Source organism: Thunnus thynnus, chromosome 6 (genome assembly GCF_963924715.1).
Source record: "Thunnus thynnus chromosome 6, fThuThy2.1, whole genome shotgun sequence".
Lineage (NCBI taxonomy): Eukaryota > Metazoa > Chordata > Actinopteri > Scombriformes > Scombridae > Thunnus > Thunnus thynnus.
Window position 1 is genome coordinate 15,118,177 of NC_089522.1, and position 16,660 is coordinate 15,134,836.

The following is a 16,660-nucleotide window of genomic DNA, read 5'->3' on the forward strand; positions in this document are numbered from 1 at the left end:
AATTCCAGCACACACCCATCCTGCCTGCTATTTAGTTACTAAACAACCCTAAAAAGCATTGCTGGCACTGTACCATAATGGTACTAAAATAACCTTCATTGTAGCACACAGAGCTCCCTCTGCAGACGGAAAGCGTCTCATCTAACTTTAAAATAATCTACAGCCTCCAGCGGGGGATGCAGAGCAGCATGTTGTGTTTTATCTGCCTGTGGTGTTTTTGGTCGGGCAGCGTGTCTCAGGTCTGTAGGCTTGTGTTCAACCACTGGGGGGCCGCTACTCTCTCCTCTCCCCTCGCCTTCTTCCTCCCTCCCACCTCGGTGCAGTCGGCGGGCCTGCTTCAGTCATCCATCAGCTGAAGACACAGTCGGAGATAAGCCGCGGCACAGTGCAGCTGGCTGAGGAATAGACCTCCCGCCCCACAGCAGTCATAGATCAGCCTCTCTGTCTCTGACATGGCGACACGCAGCGTGACTGCTGCTGCTGCTGCTGTTTCTGATTGTTTATATGGCACCTCCTGTTGGCCGATGCATTATTAGCACCCCTTATCTACAATCAGGCACCACAGCTGCTTCAGGTGAAGAGACTTTCATTATGTCAGGTTTGCAAAGTGCAAGAACCTTGATGACCTTCACCAAGGCCGAAGGCCGGGCAGGTACGAAGGAGTCAGTTTCATGACAAAATTAAAAACTAAAAATAAACTAAAAATAAATAATAAATAACAGTTTTCATAAAAAGCCTTTGACCAACAAAGTACTTTTACATTACTTTCTATTACTGCAGCAATAGCAATGCCTGTATAGCTTCTAGTTGTTTGTAATGCTGTCTAGTTATCTGTCAACCACAAATCATGAATATTAACTACTAAAAAGGGGATTTACCACTTTAAAAATTCCACAATCTTACTAGCCACAACTTTTTTTTTTAATAACTGGGAATGTTTGCAAACGTTTTAATCAAAACCATGTATCTGTACTTGCCCAGAAAGCGTCAGCAGTGGACAGATACAACTCAGGATTCAGTCATCAGAAACTAGTCATTTAGGAACAATCTGTAACAGGATTTTCCCCCCACTGTCAATAATCACATCCTGTAAACTAATTGTGGTTTCATGCTTTACAACAAGTGGTAAATTTATACAAAGGAGTATTCAGTGTTGCAACGTTATTTCTGTTTCGCAATCAAGCACCCATGGAGAAAACTTCCACAGCAACGAAAAGAAACAACATGTGTGCTTCTAACTTGAAGCTCTTTCTGCTCTTAGTTTAAAACAGTTTTTTTTTTAATTTTTTGCCGTCGAGACTGTCGCAGAATCAAAAGGATGAAGAAGAGAGTTCTGTGTCGGCAGTAAGTATTGATTTGGCATCTGATAAAACACGCACATAAAACAGGGGTGTAAGCGGGATTGCCTCTCTCAGTTAAGTTCAGAAAAAGCAGAAGACTGTTCCATGTCTGACTGTCTGCAACAGCTTCACCCTCCCATAATAACAGATCACATTTTTCCCTTTTCTTGGTGGTTTAAATCCACTCCGGTTGCACCACTCTTCTACACTCACCAGCCCGCTGAGTACACAACAGCTACAAGAAGGTTAGACTGCGCTGTGGAGGTTTCTGGTGAAATATTTATAGTTTTATATTATATTTATTTCACAATGTTTGAGATTCTTCTTTGGTGTAATCTATAGTTGACACCTCACTGATGCATGAAACTGAGTGGTGCTCACATCAAGCTGATGGATTTTCAATTTTTGAAAGTTGTACTAATAATCTCGGGGTGAAAGATTGTTCGGGGGTTGAATGAGCGTCAGGCTGTCAAATCTTTCCGGAGTGAAATAATTTTCTGTGCCTGTGAGAGGACAATAAAAATGAAACAACACTCTTGCTTTGCAACGTTGTCACTTCCTCCACAGCTGTAATGAAACTGCTTTCCAATGATCACGGTGGCCGTCTTATCTTTCTGTGGGATGAGTGTGGGGAGAAATTATAAATATTTTTCCAGAGTTGGAGAGTTGAGAGGAGGGTTAGGATTATGTGGCAGCAGCTGCAGGCGGAAAGAGGAGAGGTGGGGTTGGGGTTGAGGGGGGGCAAGTGAAGTCAAAGGGGGGAGGGGAGGGTGACAAGTGACCCTGCAGACAGGCTGATTCTGTCATTTCAGCGGCCCCCGCTGTCACTTTTATTCACATCTTTAAAAGATCGGAGGGGTGGGTGAAAAAAAGAGCAGGCAGGAATAATGAAGCTAGTCCTGGGGGGGGAGGAGGAGGAGATGGGAGAGGAAGGAGAGGAGAAGGAAGAAGGAGAGGCAGAGTAAGAAATAAATGAAGAGCAGCAGGGATGGTGTCTGTGAGCGCGTCAAGGTTGGGGCTACATTTACACCTGTCCCTCAAGGCTGCAGGGCTGAAAAGGCACAAGTGGTGATCAGATCACTGGGAGCTGTGTCCTTGGCCCGGCCGGAGTCAAACTACTGCTTCTCCAGGCTGTGGACACTGTGGGGCAGGTGTAGCACAGACAACCCGCTGACCACCTCCACACACGCAGACAGAAAACACACTCGGCGCTGAGCATAGTTTACACCGTGTACTAGATTCCCTGACAGCTCCTCTCCTTCAGTTACATAATGCTGTCTGAACATGACGAAACAACTCTCCAAATGAACAAGAAGTTGCACTGACCAGGTTAAGGAATGAATTAAATACGGCTTAATATATATATATATATATATATAAAGGGCTCGGCTGCAGTTCAGTTTGAAAGTCTTTCAGTGGAATTGTATATGTATTGTAATAATATTATTGTGCCACGTTAATAGTAATATTTAACAGTGGATGTATTTTTTTTCATACATTTGATATATTGTGGTAAAAAACATCCTCATAATATTGTGATACTTATTTCAGCCATGTCTCAGAAAAAGACAAATAATAAATAGTCTCTTCATTACTTGCACTGTGTCACTGTTATTTTCTTTACAGATAAATAACACTGTAATGCAGATTCTTGTGTTATTCAAAAAAGCAAAAAATGGAATTACTGTAGAGATCATTTTATTGTCTGAATCAGTTTATTTACAGCTTCTACTGTCGAGTCCCCTCTGTGCTTCTTTGACAAGTGTTTTGTGGTAGACCTGCTGTGGTGGAGTATGGCAATAAAGCCTCCCATCAGCATGCCTGTCCCCCGCTCTGATCATCTTCGCGCAGCATTTTAGCCTGGCGCCAGCAAGCATGCATAAATAAAGGGAACTCATAACTAGTCCACAAAAGGATGGCTGCCTTAATTTGTTGTGATTCGCTGTGGTCCTGCCGTGGGCTTTGGCTTTATTCAAATGTGCCCATCATGTTCAATTACAAGACAAATACACCCCTTCACTTCCACTGGATCCGAGCTACTTGGATTCAAAGCGCAACAAAAGCTGCCAAGCTTTAGCAATACTAAACAATATCAAAGTGCAGAAAGGATGATTCACCCAGGAGGAGGAAAAACACACACACAAAAGAGAGTGAGTGGTGGAGCCTTTCTCTAACATCTACATTCAGATCAGTCAGTAGTGTTATCTTTAAAAGGGAGTGGGTATACAAACATGTAGTGCAGTGTGTCATAAAGCATCAAGGCCAAAGCCGCAGCTCTCAGCCGTTTTGACACGGTGTTATCCAGCGCTTTCATTCTCCTCCTACCCGTTCATGATGTAGTGTTTGATCAGGGAGAAGGGCTGCCATTTTCTGATTCCAGCCCTTCAACAGCTGTGGTGAAAATTCACATCTAAATTCAAATGGAGGCTAACATTACCAGCCCTCAATCTTTTCCCTTTCCAGACTTCCTCGCTAAAGATTTATTCTGTGGGTGATAAACAGGATGCAGCTGCTCTTGAGCCTTGGAGGAGCTGGAAACTGACGAGTGTTTTTACTGATGTCTTGTGAGACCAGGCCTGGAGCCCTGTTTTAACTCTCTCTCAACAGCTCCCTCTAAAGACACAAACCAAACCTGACAGACAGCAGGTATCCATACAATACAAACCAAGCAATGTAAAGAATACGCTAGAATAACAACACCAACCGATGTGAATTTATATCCTTTAAATAATTATTTTCAAAGCACAATATCTGCGTTCATGCACTGTTCTCTTACCACTTCATCCTCGGACCAGCACTTCTCTATCAGTTTGGGTACAGGCTTCTTCACCAGGCGCTGGAGAGCTTTGCCTGCATCATAGCTGCTCTCGTGAAGCTAAGGACGACCACACACACATAAAAAAAATAAGCTACACAAATTATAAAACAGATGGATGTATTCAAAGGAACATTTACTGAGGTGCCAGCTGTCTTCACAGTGACACAAAAGAGGCATTTTGAGCTGTATTGACACGTTTTATTGAGCTTTTTATTGATATGTCAATACAGATAGATTACACATCCAGGAGTGACTGAAGCATTTACTGAAAATCTCAGCTTGAGCCGCAGCATCAGTAAGAAAGCAAAGATACAAGAACCAGCCTGGATATAAACTACAAAGTGACAAAGGCAATCGCTGCGCGGCTTTAAACCTGGTGTCACATTCAATTGGGTGAAACAGGCATTGCCGGAGCTCTCCCTCTGAGAATAAACAGGCATTACTCATTGGAATTGCAAATACAGAGGAAGGTCGAGAGACAATGACCTGCCCGCTATGTTAATTTTCCAGTTTATAGAGTCGGAATATAAATGCCCTGTTTATGATGATTCTAATCTCCATCTTGTGCTTGATTCCTCGGTATTCATTGTCAAAGTGACGGACAAATCTCTCATTATGCCTAATGTATTGTAAGCCGAGCCTGGGTTTACTACAGGGGGCTACTCTACTGCCTCAGGAGCCTTATCATTGCCCATCACTGCTGAGCTGCATCACGGCTCAGCTTACAGTACAAATCGCTGTGATTCAATATTTCATGTGAGTGTTTTTCTACGATGTGCACCTGAGTTTCTGTGTTAGACTTGTTGCACGGCTACTTACAGTGTTAAGTGCGTTTAATGTAGTGTCATCTCGAGAGGCTGCTAGACACCCGTCTTCTGTTGAGCCTCCGTCACACATCCCTGCAAAGGCAGCCATGCTCCTGTAGACACAACACGGATATGGTCAACATTAAAAATGTCACTGATATCTAGCTACAGAACTGTTTCGTTATCACTTGATTGACTTTAGTGTGTCTGTGTAGGCTGAGTAGGACTTTGACAATAAAAGCTCCCCTCCAGACATGTTTTAAGATATATAAGAACACTCTGCTTGGAGAAGTAAGTTGTTTCTTATATGTTTTTTTCATCAAAAATGTACAGTTAACTATTAAAAATTCTTAAAATAACATCTTCTACTTCTTTCTCATTAAAAAAAAAAACCATAATCCATAAATAGGCAAATATTTTCAGTGGACTACGATTGGCTTCAAACTAGTTGTGATGTCACAAATCATGCTCGTAGGGGCACGTCTTAAACTCAGGTTTTGGGAGAACACAGAGAAACTTTCCACCTTCAGCAGACTAATTTTAAAAACATCCTTCTAGTGTCAAACTCTACACATATATATATCATTCTGCACAGTGAAGGTTAAACAAATTTGGGAGTGGAGGCAGACTTCAAGCGTGTTTTCATGCACACATATACAAATGCAGCACGATATGTGTCTGTGTAATTCGGGTGAGCATGTAAACAAATATGAGGGATAAAAACAGACCTCTATAACGCTGTCTGTCACATTGACAGATTGTGATTAATTACACTGCGGCCGCTGCCTACAACATACTGGAGAAGCCTGTTAACACGTATCGCTTTCACTGCAACAACATCTCACTGAACTCTGGTGAATGATTTTATCCCATGACACCACACCTGATGAAGTGTCACATTAATAAGTCGCATTAAAATACCACTTTTAAGTGCTGAAATCATGTAGCTATACTAAGAAGTCCAGTGAGGGCAGGGGAATAACTGGAGTTACATATTTATTTATCTATCTTTAACTTGATTGGTGTTAGTTCTCTCCTGCACTAGATGGTTAGACGTCACAGACCTGCCCGGTCATGATTTCTGTATTTCTCTCAGCTCACCTTGCGGCTCTGAGGTACATGAGAAGGTCACAGTCATTGACCCCTGGCATCCAGACCAGCTCCTCATTCTCGGTCACGGCCTGGCCACCAGGAGAGGGGAAAGGCTGCAGCTCTGGGAGCTTGGCCTAATTAGGTCCAGGGAGAAGGAAAGGGACAGATGGTGTCACACTACAAATAGCATGCAAGCTTGAAGAAAATATCAGCTTTCAACCCCCTGTCATGAACTTTTCACTGTGCGGCTGAGTGGTGGCAGCAGGGAATGAGGACACGTTAAAGTCACAATGATTCAATATGTTAACACAACACAGAACTCTGCTCCTCAGATGACTTTCTGTCTTTGCTGCAGGTCAGATGACCAAGATGTTCAGTGTTTTGTTTGGGTGTGTTCTTTTTTTAAGGTAGAGCATGTAGAGAAACAGCACTCCCTACATTTCAAAGAAACATAACTTAAAACATGTTTTAATGTTGGATGTACTGCATTTTAAACAATTATCTGCCTTGTACAAACAGCATCGCAGCCAAAACTATTTATTTTGTGGGAGAAATGATGGTAAAGCTGAATGGCAACTCATTATTATGCTACTACACATCTGGTCTGGGTTTGATTATCTTAAATGACAAGTGATACCATGAGTTGGACTGAACAGCATATTTGAGCTAAGTGAAGAGTAGTCAAATTTTAAGCTAATTATGTGATGACATATCCAAAGCAATTGTGAAAGAAAGAATCTACATCGTGTTTCCAACGAGGAAAAGAACTTTCACCAACTCTGTAGGAATCTTTCAAGTCATCTGCTGGGTGATGTGCGTGTTATACGATGACTTACTTGGTGACTGGGGCCCACTCGGATTTCCCCTTGTGTGCTGTTTAGTCGCCTGAGAAGAGACAAAGAGAGCAGATTGAAACAAAATATTTACTTGGCAGTGTTTCAAAGTTAGCTGAAAGAAATCTGTCTGCGTCGTGCCTGTTGAATCAGCTAAACAACTACAAAGTCACAACTGGGTATCGTAACTGACTGAAGCTTCAAAGCGGGGAAGAAACTAAAAATTCATGACCAGGATAAGATCATATATACACAGAGGGGACTAGGCCTGTGTTTTCTATTGTGAAAAATCTTTACAGGCAAGTCACATGTGAGAAAAGTATGTTATATTCTGAAAAACAAATAAAGATTTCAGGAGAATATTCCTGGTTGACTGCTCCTGCACGGCGAGCTGAGCAGAGCACATTTGCAGGCCTGAAATTGTGGATGCAGCAATAAAACAGAATCCCCTAAAAGGAGGAGGAGGAGGAGGAGGAGGAGGAGGGATGAGGAAGGGGGGGGGGGCTGGCTCTGGATATGCAGGGAGTAGGACGAGAGCCTCTGAAACGGCTGCTGGTACAAATGTTGGTAGCCATAGCAACTGCAATTTAATAATAGTGTTCCGAATCTCCAGCTGCAGTGGATTAAAGAAAATGACAAGATGTTCCTTTTGAAAAGCCTTTCCCCTCTGTTGCCTAGGTAACAGCGCCGATTTTCATACAGCCGAGTGCGGGGCGGCCCAGAATCTGTCAGCGTGATTTGCACCCGGAGAAGCTCACACTCCATCATGGAGACCTGGCGGAAACCTGAGAGGCCACAGCCCTCTGGTCTCTTTACAGTCGTCCAACCACAAAACCCAAGGAAGGGTACATATTTGACCCAACTCCTCTTTCCCCTTCTTAACAGACCTCCCTCGTCCACACAGGACAGACTGATTAGAGCAGTAATCCATACTGTTATGAACTATGGCTGACAGAAGCATTGGCACGGACGATATCAGCACAGGCCAAAAAAACTGGGTTTCAGCTGCAGTAAATGACCCCGAGCCTGCCAGGACAGTCTGCTGCTCCAGTGCATGTTGAAATACTTCATTTCACTTTATTACAAACATTCTCGGCGCACAAGACAAACTAAAAATGTAAAGCAATCACAGTTTGGCAGACAACGAGAACCCAAAGTGATGAATAGTGCTGATAAAAGTAAAATATGGTAAGTTTCCTGCGTCATCAGCACTTCAGATTAGAATTTAAAGGTTTCAGGGCGCCCTGGTGGCCTAATGGTTGAGGCGCATACCACGTTACCGCAACATCCACGGTTCAACTCCTGGCCGGGGGACCTGTGGTGCATGTCATACCCCCGTCTCTCTCTCTCTCCAGTTTCCTGTCTCTACACTGTCTGTCAGATAAATGCAAATAACCTGAAACAAGTAATCTCGAAAAAAAAAAAGGTTTTAAAGGTTTCATAGTGATTTCATAACATTTGAATCCTACTTAAGGCTGCGTTTCTTGAGACGTTGTTTGGCTCAAACTTTTGACATTGTTATTATAAATGAGTAGCGTAGAACTAGCTGTTAACTCTTTGGATTCATTAGAGATGAATGAAAAACATGATCCTGCCTTTTACTAACAGGCATTCACTCACATACAGCTATATATTATCCACTATACATACAGATATACTTCATATAACTACACTGCTGAATGGTTATAACAAACAAATGTCTGCAGGTAGTCTACTAACACACAGAAATGTTGAATATACAGAGTGAGTGAGGATCTGGTCTGTGTTACTGCTGGGAGAAACTTCTACAAACGTGTTCCTGACAATGTGCAGTCGGCCAGGTCAGTGGTACGTTTGGCAGGAGGCTGTAAGGATGACAAATGAGGACCTGTGCACCAGAATGAGAACAGCGTCTGAAGACAGCCGTGTTTTACTCAGGCAAAATCCTGAGAGCAGACGGTCGACATTCAGATGGAATGCTGCACGGGTCCTGAGAGACGAGGCAGCGTACAGATGTATCGCAGCGGGGAGCTCTCAGGAGTTTCCATAAAGACTGCAGGTATAGTTGAACAGAAGCAGCCTTACTGAACAAGCGAAGCACTTACGAGCATATAGTAAAATTAGGCTTATTTATATTGCAACAACACCCATATTCATAGTTTAGTGTTAGTTGCTGTGTACAAATCTGGAGAAATAAATTACTCAGATGACTGTATTTAAATGTTATGACAGTAAATGTAAACAAGAAAGTCATAAATAAGCTTAGATCTATCTTAGCCAATGTGTTAGCCAATAGAATTAGTCATAATATTGACTTCTTGTGGTAAAGTTTCATTATTTCCTCTAATAAGCTGCACAAAGCCTGTTGCCTAGCATTATAAACAACATTAACCACAACAACTTCAGATGTATCTCAGCATTAGCACTCAATCTTCTCAAGTAATTACAGGCTTATTTATTAAACCCAAACAACAACGTGACAGTCTGGTCAACTTTGTGTGTGTCTGTGTGTGTGTGTGTGCGCAATCAAGGATAACCCCGCCCCCCTCCATCAATTTCAGCCAATCACAGCTTGAGTCTGTGGCACACTGACATAATTGCAGCACAGCGAAAACAGACCCCAACTTGGTCGTGTTTAAATACCATGACAGGCAGCGTGTACACATCACAGCTGGAAACAGAGGTGGCAGAGCCGGGCTCGAGCTTTGTGTTGCAAGCCCCAGCACCGCTCCATGCGCCATGTCATCTCGATTGTAAACAGGAGCTGCAAAATGGAGCCAGGGCAAGCCTCTCCGGCTCTTATAGCCGTCATATAACCATGCTGGGGGCGCACATTTGTCAACAGAATACTCACGGATGCATCGCAAACACTGTGCATATATTAGGACTTTAATGGTAGCATGTTATTTAAGCTGTGATGCTGACGGAATTGCAAACGCATAACGGTATGTGGATCTGCAGTGACAGCCTGCATGTTCAACAGCATTCAATTCTCCTGTTACTGCCACAATGTGCACACTCGCTTTTCGTGCTCTCTCCGACACAAACACAAGCTTTTACACACCGTGACAGTGATGCGGACAGCTCGCAAACATCGCACAGTTTTGTCAGACAGCTGTAATGCGACTCATGAAAATAAAGACGAGCCGACACTCGCGCAGCAACTAATAACGGCACGAGAAAGCACGAGAATATGATCGCAGACCTACCTCCGGGGACTGAACAAATCGTCCATTTCTGACATCGAGACCTAAAGGGTTGGTGGTGACACTGTGTGTATAATGCTCGATGGTATTAACTCCCCTCTCCCACCTATGTCTAGGTGCTCAAAATGGAGAACCACGCACTCGCTCCGGAGAGGTATTCACTGAGCTTGTGCTGTGACCTCAGCCTGCACGTACAGCGTCGCAAGCTCGGCTCGCTTTTATATAGACACTACTGAGCATGTGCTGCGACCTCACACAAGCGCACACACGTACAGACACACACGGAGGCAGGCAGACACGCATGCAGGATACGGAATTCATCTCTCCTCGTATGTCTGCGCCATAATAAACAAGAGTGAAATTGCAAGGCTGCAGACACCCCGCTCAGAATACCAAACGAGCGGAGCAGAGGGAGGGGAGGGGAGGGAGCGGAAGACTGAGACTGAGCGGGGCCCTGAAGGAGGGGGTTCCCAACTGGCAACCCCTCAGTGGCAATAACAAGGACAGCTGTCACTGCAACACGTGAGACACACCAAACACCACCAGTGGATAATAACAATCGGGGTTCATCAATTTAGTTAACTTGTGCTTAGTTAATCATGTGCAATAACCAACCAACATGCCCCACGTGCCCATTTTTTGGCATGTGGCAATATTTGGGTCAAAGTCAAAGGACAACTATATACTATATACATAGAACATCAGTGATACAAAGGTAAATATTGACATGCTGGAAAACACGCATGCCCTGATATTTACCATTATAGCACAATAACAACACACTAAAATGTTATCTAGTGCTACTTTGCATTTGCACACAACTAATATGACCTATCTATAAAATATCTGCTGGCATGTACAATCCCTGTCTGTCCAACTATGTGGGGAGTTCATGACACTCATTACAAAGGCTATTCAACTACTTTATAATGCAGTCAGCTGAGCAGGTATAGAAAAGATAACATATTTAAAACAATTTTAAAATCACCCAGTTTTTAAGCACAACACCACCATCATCATCATCATTACAACTGTGTGGAGAAGTTTTTACCAGTGAATGTGGTTTATGTCTTAAAACTAATTAAAACCTATTGGAGAGCTGACAGTATCAAACTAAAACACTGAACTCTAGTACTACGATCAAGATGCAATGCACTTATACTATGCTGATATATTATTATTATAAGTAGTAGTGGCATAACAATTATAATTTTTTACAAAAATGACCAATAATCAATAATCCCACTATACGTGATGAAACAAATACAGTAGTCATTATTGGTATGAAAGAATACCAGTTTTTCACAGCAGATAATATAACTTGTCATAGCAGGAAATGCACAATTGTTACTCATAACATTAATGATGACTCCGTTATATTGAAGTGTCCCAGTAAGTCATGACAGTGTGACAGTGAGCCAGCATGCACAATAATACCAGGACGCCTTATCTTTTTTTTTCAAGGGTCAGAGCCAATCAGAGGCAGAGTGGGGCAGGTCTTTGTATAATGCGGGTGGGAAAAAAATAAGACTTCCGAGACCCTGAAACTAAAACAGCTAAATGGAATTCAACCATCATTAACTTTATTATTTACACCTGTGCTTTTCCTACTGTGACATAACAAACATCATTTCAATCAAACAAGTGACTTAAAATAGAATTAATGAGCTCCTTGTAGATTTTCCATTCTAATCTAAAGTTCAACATGAAAGAACAGTAATTAAAACTTGACGTGTAATTTGACAAACATCAACAAACGTCCTGACAGTTCTAAAGCCACAGGGGTTTCCTGGCTCTTTCCCTATAATTACACCACATTAAGACTGCTCTTTGTAAACTGATAACATTGATAGTATCATCTTCAGTAAGACATACCACTGTGTAACCAACGCCAAAAAAGGGCAAAGCTCATGTGTAATGAAACAGAGAAAAATATTTCCCTCTTATCTCCTGCGCTTAAAAATGTTCAGCATTCATGCTACAGCTAGGTGATACTAAAAAAGCAAAAAAGCAAAAATAATACAAATTTTCTGCCTTTTGGTGTCATCATACACATGTTAATATCACTTGAGATGTATCATATGGTAATTACTGTGAGATTATTCAAAACTCCAACTTATTATGCTACCTCTATTATATCAATATATTACCCACAGCTCTATCCTATGGGTATAATTTTTATTACCATAAATCAAAAGTATGTCAATGTTGTGGAGAGCTGTTCAAATATATATTTCTGGGCTGGGGGGGTGGGGGGGATTGAAAAGGGAAGTTAATTAGTGGAATTGACTGGACAGAAAGCTCCTCACCTGGTCTCTGGGTTATATCCGAGGATGTAGAAAAAGGAGTCAATGCGGGCTTTGAACTCCCTGGCAGCAAAAATGTCGGAGAAATGGGAAATGTTGCATTTCCCCCTGTGTGAGAGAGAAGACAGGTATTATTAGACAAAACAAGAGCATGACAAAGTGAAACCCTAGCAGGAGAGGTAGTAGTCCTAATTAGAAGCTCCTCTATTGGAGGTGACAAATACAACAGCAGGTATCTTGTGCCTGTCAGTGCCTGCTGACTTTGCTAACTCCGGCTAGTGAACCCGTAAACACCAGCTGAACATGTCAACCCTTCCTCATCTGCTGCAGCTGAGTGTTGGGAGACAGACGCTGCAGAGATCTGAACAGAAGTTCAACCTGTGTGTCTCCCTCCCGACACTATTACCACCCCCCATTGAGCTGAGAAGGCAGAGGCTCTGACCACATCTTGATACCATTTCCTGTTTCCAGCACCCTGATGTCTGGCTCTATCAAAATAACAGACATCACAGGCCTGTGAAGCTAGGCTGCCTGAGAAACAGTATCTTCCTCCCCCTGAAAAGATTAAAGGGTGCTAAGGAGGGCTGTTCTTTGGAGAGCTGCGGCATTACAGCATCCCACTGGAATTCCCTCCCGTTTATCTAAAGCCTGGAGAATAAGTCAAATCAAAGGGTGCTCTGTGTAGGAGAAGTTGCAGCTAATTTGCCCTGAAATCAGTGGTTTCTGGGAGACATGGCTTTGACTGCTCGCCGCTGTGCTGCCCACAGATGGTTCTGGTTAAGGGAAAAGGGGAAGCAGGAGAAGAGGGAGGGGTGGTCAGCCAGGAGTGGATGAAGAGACAGTGGCAGGATTGCAGAATGAACACAGAATATCTGATTACTCTAGAGCAGAGTGCCACTTTTAGCAAGAGAGTGAAAAGATGTTACCATGCGACCTCAGTCTGGGATTTACCCTCACAGGGCCAGAGCAACAGCAAAGGCCACAATGTGCTGTTTCCTGGGAAGTTCTGAGCAACGACAGCATGAAGCCATCTCATTTGCTCACAAAACATGCTCACCTGAAGGACCAATCATCTGATTATTTTAAGAGAAAATAAACAAATTACAGTGAAAGATGACCTCACACTATCAGGGAAACACATTGTTTACCCCTAGCAAAGGAGTCTCGTATTGTGTGAGGCGAGAAGGCTAGTAAACCACTTGATCTAGTCCCCCTGTCCAACAAAAAGTATCTTGCAGAGTTTCAGATATGGCAGAAGATGTCGGATGTAGCTTAGTAGAGCGAATCAAAACAAGTAGAGCTTTTCCATCAAGTTAGATGAGACGACAGATGTGGCCCATAGAGCAAACTTATGAGTTTGAGGAAACATCACACAAAGATTTTTTATTCTGTCAGCCCTTACTGACCAGGACAACTAGAGGGAAAAGTTTTCTGCTCTTAAACACATTTATTGAGGAGAATGGCATTGACTGGACCAAAGGTGTAGGAGTTTGTACTGATGGAGTAAGAGCCATAACTGGGCGAAACAGAGGTGTAATGGCCCAGATATAACAGATAAAAGTCAAATGGAGCCATTGCAGCATACATCACGAAGCCTTGGCCGTGAGGAAGATGCCTGAGGAACTTAAGTCTGTGCTAGACGCTGCTGTCAAAGTTGTCAATTACATCAAACCTCGACCTATGAACTCACGTCTGTTCAGTGTGCTCTGCAATGAAATGGGCGTTGAACACGTCCAACTTCTGTTGCATACAGAAGTTAGATGGCTATCGAAAGGAAAAGTGCTCACAAGGCTCTTCGAACTGTATTCTGAAGGGAGGATTTTTTTTTTAACAAGAGCAACAGTCTACTCTGGCTAACCTGTTCTATGACCCACAGTGGCTGGAAAAATTAACCTATCTAGCAGACATATTTTCACGTCTAAATGAGCTTAACATGGGACCACAGGGAGTCTGTCTGACAGTTTTTGACGTGTATGAAAAAGTCACTGCGATGAAGAAAAAGCTGCAGCTGCTCGCCATCAAGGTCAAGGCTGGAGATGTCTCCGCTTTTCCAACTTTGGAGATCTGTCTGGAACTCTGTGCATCTGACACTTCACTTCAATATGCAATAGCTCAGCACCTCTTATCTATGGCAGACCAGTTCACAGAGTACTTCCCAGTCGAGGCCAGGCCCGACTAGATCAGAGACCCCTTTTCTGTTGACGTGGCAGAAATGCCAGATGATCTGACAGGTGCTGAGCAGGAGAAGCTGCTTGAATTATCGTCCGTGTTGGAACTGAAAAAAACATCACTTCTTAACTTTCGGATCCCATGAAAGCATGAGCACCCAGCGCTCTCATTGAAGGCTGTACCGTTTTTGATGCCGTTTGTCACAACCTATCTTTGTGAGAAAGGCTTTTCTGCTCTCATTCATTCATTTTATTTATTTAAAACCTCAGAAAACGCATTGAGGGAGATTTTTCGATGGTGCCGAGGTACAGACATACAATAAATGCAGACACAACTAAGATCAAATGGCAGTAAGAGTGGCTATATCAATTAAAAACAAGGTAAAAATTCACAATGCTAAAAAGTAAGTATAGGAATTGTTGATGAGACAAATAAATAAATAAAAAATAAGAGTAAGAACAAATCAAAACAATAAAAGCAATGACAGTTACAATCAATAAAATTAGCAATTAAACCTTTGAATTGACTCAAAGGTGTTAATGAAGTCAAATTTTTTGAGCATATTCCAAGTATGTGGGGCACAGTAACAGAAAGCAGATCCTCTTAACTCTGTATGAATTTTTGGCACCTGCAGGGTGAGTCGTGTCTGTGAGCGGGTACAACATTTCGAGAAAGCAGGGTTGAGAGATGGGGGGCTTTTGTAAGATAGCTTTATAAATAAATAAAAACAAATGCTGATCCCTCCTTGTTGACAGAGCAGGCACTCCAGTTTTTTGATATAGTAGGCGATGGTGTGTCCCATAACTATCTCTAGTGATGAATCTTAATGTGGAGTGATATACTGCATCTAAAAGGTTTGAGAGCGGAACTGGCTGCCTGCCCATAAATGTATCCACTATGTGTGAATTAGTTTTCCTCTGTTTCTCAATTCTAATGCAAACAATCGGGCAGCGGGCACTAACACCAAGGTCAAAAACAACACAGGCAGAATATTTCTCTGGTCTGTTTGTTAATATTAAGTCAATTAGGCTTGACTTAGAGGAATCCTTCAGTTCGGGGCGAGTGGGACGTGAAATAAGATGTGTAAAATTAAGATTGTAAAAAAGTCCTTATGATTAATAGGTGCCGAGGTAAGCTGGTCTAAATTGAGATCACCAAGTATAATCACCTCATGATCAATCAATAGTGCAATTAATTCATCCCATTTTTCTAAGGCTTCTGAGGTCTGTAGACACCAACTACTATTACTGAATTATTATGTCCCAGATCAATTATCAAGGAAATAAATTCAAAATATTTAGGAATTGAGACTGAAGTCAGCTCAGGTACAGAGGAGGTGGTGTGGCAATATATGTAAAATCATCTCTCCCTGTACTTGACTTGGTCTGCCATGACGACCAAGTACTGCAACCAAATGGATGCAGAGCCAACCCTACAAGTTATGGTATTATTATTATTATTATTATTATTATTATTATTATTATTAGTATTAGTATTAGTATTAGTAGTAGTAGTAGTAGTAGTAGTAGTAGTAGTAGTAGTAGTAGTAGTCAGGGTGGGCTTATAGAAGAGGTGGCTATTTCATTGTTACATTGTTACGTATCTGCAGTGGTAAGTGGTACTTGGGAAATTTGGTTGGGTGGTACATGTTTTGAAAAGTTTGGGAACCTCTGCTCTAGAGGCTCATGCTCTGACAGGTGTGTGTCAATGCGGAGTCATTTTAATCAGTGTGTTAATGTAAGGCAGCGTGAGTCATGTGCCTCATTCATGGCTTTGCATCTTGACACATTCTGCAACGCCTGCTCGCAGCAATAAAGCATTGTACGTCACATTTTAAGCTTTTGAATGTTATATAAATGCCATTAAAAGTTAGTGCAACAAGAGCTGATAGAAACACAGGAGGAATGTACTACAATTATCATGTTGCCACTGTTCAGGAAAACACGGATACATCAGGATAAATGTAATACATTAAAGTCATTCTTCTGTTTCCTGAGTCTGGATTGCAGCAGGAAAGCATTTTATGATAGAAGGGTGTCCATTAAAACACAGGATGTGTTAGTCACTATGTTGAAGCATGAATAGTTGGTTTAATAGCACAAGATTAACAG

At 42.3% G+C, this 16,660-nt stretch overlaps 1 protein-coding gene across 8 annotated transcripts in view; it reads right to left on the bottom strand.

Moving 5' to 3' along the window:
- The window catches only part of rerea (arginine-glutamic acid dipeptide (RE) repeats a), a 132,734-nt gene that overhangs the window by 22,883 nt on the left and 93,191 nt on the right, over window positions 1–16,660 (bottom strand). For 6 of the 8 annotated variants that reach the window (XM_067591998.1, XM_067591997.1, XM_067591993.1 and 3 more), the window contains 5 exons: window positions 12,384–12,488; window positions 6,893–6,941; window positions 6,066–6,190; window positions 4,978–5,077; window positions 4,117–4,215 (listed from right to left, as the gene is read on the bottom strand). In XM_067591998.1, coding sequence (XP_067448099.1) covers window positions 4,117–4,215; window positions 4,978–5,077; window positions 6,066–6,190; window positions 6,893–6,941; window positions 12,384–12,488 — 478 coding nt within the window. Of the gene's footprint in view, window positions 1–4,116; window positions 4,216–4,977; window positions 5,078–6,065; window positions 6,191–6,892; window positions 6,942–10,077; window positions 10,420–12,383; window positions 12,489–16,660 lie in introns of those variants that run through there. The other 2 variants (XM_067592000.1, XM_067591999.1) reach the window with 2 other exon arrangements.